The 12410-nt window shown below is 43.6% G+C and overlaps 1 protein-coding gene across 1 annotated transcript; it reads right to left on the bottom strand.

Moving 5' to 3' along the window:
* Window positions 1–558: 558 nt before the first annotated feature.
* Window positions 559–12140, bottom strand: RpS25 (ribosomal protein S25). Its single transcript, XM_050179526.3, has 4 exons — window positions 12049–12140; window positions 11130–11219; window positions 5654–5837; window positions 559–662 (listed from the first exon to the last, which is right to left on the bottom strand). Exons 1-4 carry the CDS (start codon window positions 12049–12051, stop codon window positions 589–591), a joined length of 351 nt encoding a protein of 116 aa, XP_050035483.1. The 5' UTR covers window positions 12052–12140; the 3' UTR covers window positions 559–588.
* Window positions 12141–12410: the final 270 nt, after the last annotated feature.

The following is a 12410-nucleotide window of genomic DNA, read 5'->3' as shown; positions in this document are numbered from 1 at the left end:
CAAAACTATTTCCAGCAAAGTCGTTTCTCTCAAGCAGTTGAAAAAGTGACTCCTATAATTTCTTTAAAAGGTTGCCAGCATATGTTGCCTTCGTTTGAAACGGAGCAAGGCTTTCGAGCACTTATTGTGAGCAATTTTTATAAGCTAGTAATACATCAACATACATTTCACCACAACATTGTCAGAAATCACACTTGTCATGACCAAGCCTCCCATTTCTGCAATATATAAACATGTAATCTATAGCTATGTCAGGACAATGGAAAGCAGCTGATAGCCTTATCGCACATTCTAAAACTCGAAAGACTTTTTTAAAAGAGCTGTGTTATATCAAACTCATTTAACTACATATATTTTAGTGTTCCATGCATTTTTGCTTAAGCAAATGAATAGTTTCTGAATAATAACCAAGGGAGTGTTAGCCAGCACCACTCTATATGAAGGCAGCACAACAAAAATAGGGCACCTTGGTTCATTCTTGTTCATACTACTATAGTAGGAATTAATTTCTGTACTTAGGTTGCGAGGGCTGGGTGACAAAGCCAAAGGAAGAAAATGTTTGTGCACTAGATGTTATTTATTCACAGCTCATGCATCTTCTGCCTTGGTTGTCCTTGTGTAGATGATTTGGCTGTGGTGCTTGACAACCTGTTTGATGAGTCCTGCAAAGACAAAACAAGTCTCACTAAATGATTTCACTTCTGCTGGATGAAAAGCAAATGAAAAATTTGCCAACACATTTAAATCCAAGAACCAGGTCATTACGTGTACACACAATGCTTCTTCCAATGTAGGGCGTGAATCCAGATAAATGACCCTTAATTTCTGCTTTAGCGATAACAAATACTTAGTCAATCCAAACCAAAATTGATGCAGCAACTACGTCCTTAAGGGGAGACGCTCCTCGAAAAATTAAAAAAAAAAAAAATATTTGTACTAGATATTTGAAAATCCACCCACTTGTATAAGCATTACAAGTAGATACAAATTTTTTCCAAAATCACATGAAAATAACCTTGCACATTTATAATTTTTTTACACGAACGAAATATGGCATGCATACTCTTGAAGATATGTATAGTGCTGACACCTACTTGAAATTGTAAAATTTCCAGCAAGTAGTTGCAAGCAAAAGTGCAAGGTTATATTTCAGGGAATCGAGGAAAAAGTTAGTTGAAATGCTCTAATCTTTTTGCATAGTTTCAGGTTTTGCTAGATATCAGCACTTTGTAAAAATTTAGTACATAAAGAAGTGCCCACAAAGATGGCTGTATTTTGCTATTGTGCATCACCTAACTGAAAAACTATAATTGGCTGAATTTTGAAACCTCTAGTACAAGTAATAAAAAAAAAGTCATTTTGAGGAGAGTCTCCACTTAATCTTTGTACTATAGATTTGAAAATCCCCGAACTTATAGAGCATTTCAAGCAGATTTCAATAATGTCAGTTTGTGTAGCTGCTATAGTCCTTGAGTTAAGCCCTACACAATGGCAAAATAGTGATTTTGCATGCACTTTATTGTGTAATGAAAAAATGCAGGCGGGGCCATTGACGTATGCGTCACGCGATCCTCGAGGTCTGGTATGGGAGAATGCAGGGAAGGAATTTTGCTTGCAAAGGCTAGACGGGGCGAGTGGAGAGAGCGTCTTGCTTAGCAGTGGAGCCTGCCTGCTGAAATCGTGGATTCGTGGCACCGAAATATTTCTAGCTTGGCTATTAATGAGCCGATTTGAAAAATTTTTGTGGCAGAATGCTCCCTAGAGGACACGTAACAACTTCCAGCATATAACCAAAATTTGCTATGGGGCCTGGTAAGGGCCCTTTAGAAGTCATTCAGGAAGCAATCCACTGCAAGAACATTTAAAGGGTGTGTAGTAGCAGCAAAGACAAAAGCAAAAAATGAAAGAACACAATTTGAGGATGCAAGCCATACAGTCTCTTTTCAGTTGATTAGGCCTGTGAAGGCAGGAGAAATTAATTTCCTGCCTCCTATGACGTGGAAACGTTTGGCATAGCCACTGCTTTGTACGCTTGCCTTATGTTATATCGCCCGATGCAGTCACCCTCTAGTAAGCACATAAAAAAAAAAAAAAAACCTACTTAATCCAATTTTAATGCAATTAAGCAGTGTTTATGTTATTCAAAAAGAGAATAGAAGGGAGGGGTTAGTAGAATGCAGAGCAAATAAAATGTCTTCGAAAAAAATTGCAAATCGAGTCAGACATTCTCAAATACGAATAAAAAGGAGATGCATAAAAAAGCAAATATTTTCGAATATGAGCTATTTCTATCAACTGATGGCAAGCTCAGTGGTATAAGGCCCGAACTTTGTCATAATTGAGATTCTCAAGAGCTTGTAAGTCAACCTTCTCTGTCCTTACATACTCTCAGCCCACGCACAACACCTCAGTGTTGTGTTTCACTGCTTTAAAGAGTTTATTTTGGTTTGCATGAGGGACACTTGCATCTCGGCATCAGCCACTTTTTTTGAGCTCAAGCACCTTAAAAACGGCGGCAGCACGCATCCTTTCCCATTCATTCCTCAATGCTTAGGTCGTTTCTGTTCTTGTCCTCTTTCCGCCACTCATTCGCCCCACGGACCATTTGAAGCATCTTCTTGATCAGTTGCACAGTTTACGTCCGATTTTTCAAACTCCCTAGGGGCCGCGAAAACATCCGAAAAATCGGCCAGTTGGGGAAAAAAATAATAAAAAAAGGCATGTCATTCGGTGCCCTTAAAGGCTCAAACCGCCACAGGCCCATTCGAAAATGCTCTGAAGGCCTGTCGGTACATGTATTAGGCATATCAGTGCTCGTATTTAAGTACAGCACAGCTTGTGGATCACAGCAAAACAAACTGAACCAAAATCGGTCCAGCCATTGTTGTGCTACGCTTTCCACGAGTGAGGTGATTGACAAAAAAAATGCAATTGAGAAAACTGGCTGCAAAGTTTTAAAAGCAATGCAAATTTATTAAAAAGCGCCAGGGCTGTAATATTTTGAATCATTGCTGTCAGGCATCTTCTTACACCTTTGCCTCTTTGTTTGGTGGGCTTTGGATGCCTTCTTCAGGCGTTCTTTATCCTTTTCTTGCACCATATGGAGTAGTGCATGACCACAGTTTTCACTGCCAGGCCGAGCCTGGTATCGCAGTGTACACCCACAGAACGCTGTTGGCATCTTGGGCACAGAGCTTTAGCGATCAATGAGTTCATCGCGGAAACAGGCATAATAATGAACTCGCAGTCACAAGGGGCCTAAATTTGTTCTTGGCATTGCTGCTTCCGCTCAGTCGCGGACACTGCGCAAAGGGAGTCGCGAACGCTGCATGCCTGCGCTTCTGCAGTCACCGCTGACACAAAACGCGGCTTGAGGTGCGTCTGAATCGTGCGACGATTCGTCTGGTGAGCCTTGAGTCACCATACAGTATGTAGCTCGTCGACGGTTGGGGCTCACTCGCAGGCTGCGTGTCCCTGTCGCACGATGCATTGGAAACGCACACCGTCTCTGCCAGCGATGGAGACCTTCGACCCGCGTCGCCTCCAACAACGCGATCTCTGTTGCTGACTCGCGCAGCCGTACGCACAGGTGCGAGAACCTCCGTTGGCACGTCTTCCGGTGGCTTAGTTATCAGTATCGATGTCACAGGGCGATTGTCGGCTTCGCTGCTGGAATAGCACGGTGCAAGATAACGCGGCACGTTATCCGCGTGTTCAGTCGGGTTCTCCGCTTCTCCCGCTGGCCGCCGTCTTTTTCTCGCCGTAGGAGGCTTGCGCTTCCGTTTTCCGAAGGCATGCTTCATTTAAAAGTTCTTTTCGAACGAGCGACGATCCATCACTGACCTGGGAGCTTTCATAAATCCGAATTCTGCGAGTGTCAAGCGAAGAAAGACGCCGGCGTGGTTTTCAAAGCAGACAACTGCCGTCCGCTGTGGTTGCCAGCTTGCCCGCTACTGCAGCAACAACCAATGGCGAGACGCCTTTCAGTACGGCAACCAATCGGAGGCCCGCTTTCATCGCAGGGCCCGTGTGACCGCCTCTAGCAGACCCGCGCTTCTTTTGTGTTTGTGCGTTTGTTACAAGATGGCGACGACCGAAGAATTCAGGAACGGAATGGCGAAACTTCGAGCGTTCGAACGATACCAAGATGGCGGTGTTCGGTGGCGGGAAAGACGAGTTAGGGCTCCGCGAACTGCAGTGATTTTACGCGATTTAAAGCTGTTTTCTCGCCCTACGCACTGATAAATTAATTTTTTTTCGGGCACTTTTAGTGCGTTTTCAGTCAAACCATTTTGATACAATGTAGATTAGGCATTGCAGATACCGAAACGCGTCATTGCCAAAAATCTATCTTTTTTGCGATTTTCGCGATCTGATCCCCGCGTCCGTCCCCCCTTAAGGAATACATACCGTGTCCCTTGACAATAGCTCCTTCCTACGCTTGTTATGCTTCACCAAGTAATATTTCTGTACAAAGGCGAAGCTGACTATCGGAAACCGGCATTATGCAACGCGCCTAGCTTTCCAAGCTTCTAAGCCAATCGCGAGAACCATAAAGGTGGAGTCCGTGCCACTGCTGACAGCAGTGAATTCTCTCAATGCAAAACATGGCACCCAATGGCAAGAAGTTTAATAGCCAACGTCGAAGCAGCTATGTCTAGCGTTGCCGCAGTGGTGGCTAGGGCTGCCAGCAGATCTGCGTGTGAGAGCGCCGGTTTGAGGCGGCGAAGTAATCGAAATGGCAGCGGTGGTGGCTTTAATGCCGTTTCGGACCTACGGTAACAGCAAAAAAAGTCAAGAAAATTGGACGGCAAAGGGTTCTTGCGGCCGAAATTTCAGAGGTTCTAATACATTGACTCTATGGGTTACGTGGTGCCGCCGCGAAGCTGTCCAAATAATCGGGCATCCGGAAAGTCGGTCGTTGACTGTACATTGGCAACTCCTCCAGCCTACGACAGGGTGTCAAAGACGATTCCTCTCCGTTACTCGAGCTGCATTACCGCGACTTTCGACCCTTCCAATAAAACTACAGCTAATTTTCCCTAATAGAGGCACAAATTCCCTGACTTTTTCCAGACTACTCAAAATCCCTGAGAATTGCCGGTTTTCCCAGTTGGTAGACACCCTGATTTGATATAAAATTGGCTTAGAACATCATACTTGCTTATTTGCACTCTTTGTTAGTTCCACATCATTTTTGGATGTCGATATTTATTATTGCCACGTAGAGTTTGTAGATAGCTCACCACCAGGCAAATTATGCAATGAAGCAGAATTTCTTCAATTTCTGGAAGGTTATTTTGCAAGAAAACTGGATGTATATTTAAAGCTAGCCCATTGAAATACATTAACTCGGCATGTGTCAACAAAATAGACAAAAAAAAAAAAAAAAATGTTTTCAGGCGCAGGCTAAAGTGTGCCTTATATGTTGAAAAACACCATTATAAGAATGATAATTGTCAACATGAAAATGGTACAAGTACACCTGTAACCGGTATAATGAAAAGGAAGAAACTACAGCACAGCAGACTGAGTGGGTTGTCTGCTAACATGTGTAATAAACTTATTTCAAGGAACAAAGAAAGCCTGGTTCCAGCACAGTATGTTCAGAGTGATCGCTCAGTCCACTTTAACACTCGGAAGGCCAACTCACCCTTCTGGAGCAGTTCTTCAAGTGCCTTGCGGGCAAGAGAGCCTCGCACCTTGAGTCGCTCAGAGACAACAGAGGGTGTGATCAGCTTGTAGCTGGGCACCTCCTTGAGAAGCTTGTCATACGTGGCCTTGTCGAAGAGCACCAAGTTGTTCAACTTGTCACGTACTTTTCCCTTGGACCACTTCTGCACATGGAAAAGCACTGCGACAGTCACTCTCAAGATACACAAGATACACCCAACCAACCACAGAGACTTGACTAATATGAGCGATAATTATTTAAACAGGTTCAGGAACCCTAAGCACTATGGTGGAAACATAATATACCAAGGAAACAGCAAGACTGCACATGCTAATTGCCCAAGCTTAAAGCCGGAAATTTCTTAATACAAAACCGATAACGTGTTCAGGGTTGTGGTGCACTTTTAAGGCTCAGTGACAAATTCATTCCAAACAACAATGTTCACTTGCCAAACTTTTACAGCACAGAAAAGTCATATCTTAGATTCAAGGGGCCCTGAACCACTTTTCGTAGAAGTGGAGAAATGCATTTGAAGTTAAAACAGGCTATTTCAGAAATACTTTGTCGCAAAAAGGACTTCAATGCATTTACTGGCAATCAAACATGCCCTTCGTGATGCTTTTGCTTCTTTAGTGCCTTGCACTTCTCAAGGCTACAGCGGTGCGGTCCCACAATGCTCCTACTGATCACCACTATCGTGCACAGTTCACATTTGATTTTACATGTTCACATAGATGCCACAACTTTTGATTTTGGGACCTACGACATGCCGACCCAAATGTCGTCCTCGGTGAGCTGCAGCGACCTCAGCCAGCAGACTCGTCGCAGCACCTTACGGTATCTACGCTATGTAGCAGATCGCAGACACATGCAATTGTAGTAGCGCGTGTTCTCACTTGTGTGCTCCAGCCTGGTCGTGCTATGTGGTGCGGACTGGCTCTGTCCTGCACCACACTTCACCGACGGATAGCAGCCACACTAACTTGCACATTTTGAAGTTTTATGATAGCCCAATACGAAGCAAAGTCCACCAAGGCATCTAAGCAAGAGCGACCAGGAGTGATCCCACAGTGGCAAGCATGTGCGTGTTCCAACCTTAAGTTTTACATGGTTCAAGGCTAGTTAAATGTTTAAATCTAGGCGAAATAAGCAAGAGCCGACAATAGTTCGTTTCTTTCAGAGTAAGCAATTTGAAATTAGATTTTTTCCTTACTTCAGCCTGTTTGCTATACTTCAAGAAATATGCACAGTAAAAGCAGGATGAAGCACACCAATCTAAACACCCTTCTTCATTCAGCTATTGGCCACTAGCAGCCGCGTATGGGAATCTGCTATATTACAAAATAAAGCAACTGGGAAAGAGTAAGGAGCAGGCTTTGCTGAAAAGAGCGTTTGAGAGAAAGGCGACTGCGCCGCGCATGACTAGATAACTTGGCCGAGATATTCACAGCAGCGCGTGCTATCTGCGGGTTTTTTCCCCATGCCTAAAGGGTGGTCTAGAACTCCTTTGACTGCAACTGGACCAGTTTGGCTTCCTCACAAGAAGAAAGCCTGGTTAACAGCAGTGTACACTGAACACTAACTCTCACAATTAGATTTTCATAGCGAAGCTGTATATGGCTAGCTGATTTGTCCGTCTATCTGTTGGTCGCCTGTACACCAAAAACACCTCCTGCACAACCCCATGTGCAAAAGAGGGCACGCAATTGGCCAACACCACCTAGATAGCACAAGGCCTGCTTACTCTGATCCGTGACGTCAGGCTACCTCGTCTGAAATTTCAACTGACAAGGCTGGCGCAATGACATCAAGATCAATGTTGCCTACTTGGGATCATCCCCATTAGATTCCTTGGCAGACAGGCCGGGTTATATGACATGGATCCGAGTGAAGGTGGTGTTGGATTAGCTGCGCCAGTAGTGAAATCGTTCTCAATCGCAGTGTGTCATATGTACTCCTTAGAAGCAAGCAGCTTTCCATCAGTAACGCCATGAGCAGAACCAGGAACGAGTTTACCCCGTTCCTCGTGAACAATTTTGCCGTGCTCGAAATGCGGCGCAGGAGTAATTGGCAAATGGTATTATTGACATTTCTTGTGATTAGACATTCACCTCGGGTGCGATCTGCAGTGATGCTGCGTCGGCCAAACATACAACCCATATCGTGTAAACAATCTCGCAGCACGCCAAATGCCGAGCACACGAAATCAGCAAACCATTTTTTTTTTGCAATAATAAATGCTTAACACTGCAGCATACATACTAGCACATGTGCCAGGGGTATACTAACCTGTTATAACTGGTAACATGTAAACGCTTGATTATACTATATTGAGATCTAGGACAGCTACATCTTTTTTCCCCGCCTCTGATCTTTCTTTCTGTTCAGCAGTAGCCGTATTGTAAATACTGTACTTTGATGGTACACTAAATTGCCAATTGTTGGATTTGAAAACTGCTTGCAGAACTTCACTCTATAAACAGTCTGCTGTCCACTCATGCATTATTGCTTTCTGCCCAATACGTTTTACCTACTGTCTCCACAAGCAATAGTAATGGAATTTTAATTATCTCCATAATTATTTACTCTATCAAAAGATCATTGCACTGTTGCAATGAACTCAAAGTTGAATGAGATTAAGGGGCGGGCTATGGAGACAAAAATATTCACAAACTGATTTTATTTTTGTTATTCTTCTAACCCCCATACCAGGGCGCACCTGCTGACAAAAAATTTGCTCAAAATGAGATGTCACTGAGGAAGAAAAGACTGCGTTAGTCTTATGAATGCTCAGTTTTCCCCATGAAAGTTCTGAAATGACGTTTCTGTCATGCACCATTTCAAAACCATCATAGCCAGGCCATCTTGGTCTTGCTTGAAAAAGCATCTTTGCAGCTTGCTTTGCTGCCAACTCAACCCTCAATGCTGCTTCAGAAAGAAACTACCTGGTGTTGTAGCATAGAATGTCATTCTTGCACTGTGTTTAATATTGTGCATTTTCTTCCATGTCAAAAATTTTCGGGAGGCACTGTGTCCATCAATCCTCTTGATTTCCTTTTCCCCTCAATGTTACGAGAGTCAGAGAGTGCACAAAAGCTACGATATAGTGCTTCAGAACACTGCAACATTTCGAAATTTTGTATAAATCACCAATAAAGATTCACATTTGCAAATTTGTAGCTTTAGAATTTCGTAACGTAAGCTAAAATACAGATATAAACATTAAAATGCAAACTTGCATTCTTTGAACAGTGGGGAAGATACCTTCTTAATTATAGCTCTTGAGTGCAGTGCATTTCTTGGAATTCACATCACAAACTTATAACACAAAAACAATTGTCTTTTTTTTGCACTAAGAAACAAACATAGCACATTTGTAATTAGCATACAAGATTGACTTTCAGAGCCAAGTGAAGGTGGTAAGACCTGCCAAAACAAGGTTTTCAATGTGCGGCCAAACAAAGAAAAGCTGAATAGGTGCAATTCAATATCAATTTAGTAAAGATTTATTCATCCTGTATTAGGGATTGGAAACTTGGTCATGTACCATAAAGACAAGGAGTACAGGTGGTGGGTGTGCCTCAGTATATAGTGCTACACCCAAGAGGTGAGGAATGCAGCAAGATCTCACCGAGGTGATCACTTAATGTTGCGCGATGTCTGGACCTGTTGGGGCAATCAGCAGCTCACCACAGGAATTCGTTCGCGCTGCCTGAGCATTCGTGTAAGACAACAAAACAGCAGCCACAGAACTTGCACAGCAATGCACTGCCCACGATCTTGCAGTATAGTACTAAAGGAAAACCTGACCCCACCAACTATACCGTTTCAGCAATTCCTCACAGCAAAGCTACAACGCCTGCAAGTGCGAATTATTGTGCAGCAAGATTTAGTGCCATAGTCTGAAACTAAAAGGCCTTAACAAGTGGTCTCATTGGCAGGTGTTTACTTGAGAGCTTCTTGGCAGGTTACAGCAATGCTTTTTTCTAAGACTGTGCTTCGCATTTAAATGAAAGGTTGTCACAAAAGCATCAAATGGCCTATTGAGTGGAAAAAGTGGTGCCTGTAGCAGCGAAACGGCACCTAAATCTGCACTAGCTGCAATACCACGTCACGTGCACACCTCGACAGAGCAGTGCAGACTTGCTACCATGAAAGGTGTTCCATGAAGGGAGAGGGCATCACCATGATGTACTCGCTCTCGGAGGCCTTTGTTATCTGCACATTCCCTGCCTAGCGCAAGCTCTCGCCCGAGTTCTAATTTCGCTTTGATAATCGCTTATAAAGAAATTAATGCATAAAACAATAAATTTGAAATGAAAAACACCGGCGGTAGTGAGTTCTGAACCTGTGACCCCTTGCTCAGAAGCCGATTCTCTTACCCACTGGCCTAACTAGACAGCAGGCCTGTGCACTCAAGTGCATCAACCTTATGCTATCTAGGAGGCATTCGCCAAGCATCTCAATGCGATCGCTTACCTGCGAGTTCTTAACTCGGAAGGACTGCCCAGCAACATTTAAATGGACAATGCTTTCACATTCAAAGCTCGTGAGAAGTGCTTAGGTGCCTTGAATTTTTGAGGCTCTACGCTACTGAAAATAGAATTCTACACTTGTTAGAGCGAAAATGTGAAGAGAAATCAATGTAACACTACCATATAGACATTTGTATTTAGAAAGTAAAAACAATTGCTTTGCCAATGGCTAAATTCATGCGTAGTCAGCACAGCCACAGTACCATGGATGGATCCCTCCTGGGTCGTGTTTCATACTCTGAAAATGGCATCCACAGACTCGCCACAGACTCCACAGCTGCTATATTACGCAAGACAAGGCCGCTGGCGTTGAAAGTGCTTGGAACAGTGTGGAAAGGTGCAAGCCCAAACATTAAAACGGCTGCAATTACGAATCGGCGAGCGCAGCCTGTGCAATAGCATGTTACATGAGGAATTGAGACGGCACCACCATCTCAGGTGATGTTGCATGCTGGCCGAGCGCTTCTTGTGAATCCTCTACAACCTTCCAACTTCGCTATCTCAAGAGTATTAAAAAACTCTTATCTCGAAGATGCCTGCCTTATCGGTATCGGAGAAAATGTTCTACTGCTGCTATCCCATCAGCTGATCTCTGCCCAGTTCCAGTGTTAGATGCTGCCATAACCTGTGCTGCAGCAGTTGTTAGCAGAAAAAGCGTAGGACACCATTTTTCCTGTATTACATCATGCATTAACATTTGCTCCCTGATGACTAGTGAACAGAAACACATGCTTGAAAGATGTAAATGAAAGCTGACCTCATCATGCTTCAATTCAGCAATCCCGCTGGTGTACAGCTAACAAGGCATATGCATATTCTTATATTACACAGCAAAAACAGCGCCCGAGTAGCCTAACGTTTCTTGTGATATCCAAGAACACAATCCTAAGAGCACTTCATTGGATTTACATTTTACTTGCCTTCTTCTTGGCCTTGCCTCCGGAGGATCCCTCCTTCTTCTTGGCAGTCCCCTTCGTGTCCGTCTTTTTCTTACTATCCTGTTTGGGCGGCTGAAATATGCAAGCAAAATGCCAAAGCGTAAGTGGGCTTAAGTCCCGACGGATGAACACAAATGTGTTTTTTGGTACGGGGACAACGTGCGCGTGCTTGAAAAACTGGGTCCAAATAGCAACGCACACGTCTCACACTGTATGAACGGTACTCGTGTTCTCAAAGCATGAGGAATTTGTTGCAAGAACCAGTAAGGTTTGCAGCACAAAGGCATAAGAACTTACTTATGACGGGCTGAAAAACTGGCACAGCGACAGTCCTAAATTTACCACTTATGGTCAAAAACGTGGCGTGCTATTGACAACGATCAGCAGCGGAGAGGGCCAGGAACGTAGGTGCGTCCGGCCTTTTAACGCTATAAACGAAATATCGCACTCGGAGCTTCTTAATTAGAGTAAGTTTGGCACACTGGAACAATCAAATGCACCTCGCGCATAAACGCTCACACAGTGCCTCGAACATGCCCAGTAGACGGACTAGGGAAAATAGGCAAAGGAGCATACTGCTACATAGTCTATGCCAAACCCCTGGGGCTAGGAATTAAACTGAGGCACAAGCACGAACATACATAAATGAACAGCTGTATCACTATGTAATTAGCCTCGTCCGAGTTCGCGGTACCGCTGCATCACACAAGCACGCACACGCGTAGAGATCTAGGCCTTGCATGCAACACGTGTGCCATAGTTGAAGACACAGAATATTTCACCAAATAGCTCAGCAGTTCTTGATTCAGTTAAACCTTATCCTCTTTAAAGAGCTCCACAGAAAACAAGAAATACTGAATATAGTGGCTAACTACAAATTACACGGAAACAGCGAACATACCATCTCCGGCGTCTATTCGGACAGAATGCCGCAAAAGAAAAGGCCCTTACGCCTACCGGAAAGAACCCCGTGCCAGCGCTTACGACTCGATGTGGCCAGGAGAAAAGCGAAAACTCTCCTATGTACCTGATCAGGAAGATTCTTTGAGACTGTAAGTACCTGTCAAGACAAGATTAATAAATATTTAGAAAAACAAATTCACTTTAATTCTCATAGCTTGGTTTTGCATAACGTTGAAATGAGGTTGCTGTAAAAGATAGTAAAAATTAATTCACTAAAATGTTTATATTAAACCAAAACTGCATTGTAAGGCAAACTTATTATTCAGTAGTGTAATGATCAAGTAATAGTTTAGAATGATA

This window comes from Dermacentor andersoni, chromosome 5 (genome assembly GCF_023375885.2).
Source record: "Dermacentor andersoni chromosome 5, qqDerAnde1_hic_scaffold, whole genome shotgun sequence".
Lineage (NCBI taxonomy): Eukaryota > Metazoa > Arthropoda > Arachnida > Ixodida > Ixodidae > Dermacentor > Dermacentor andersoni.
This window is presented reverse-complemented; position numbering and strand designations above follow the sequence as displayed.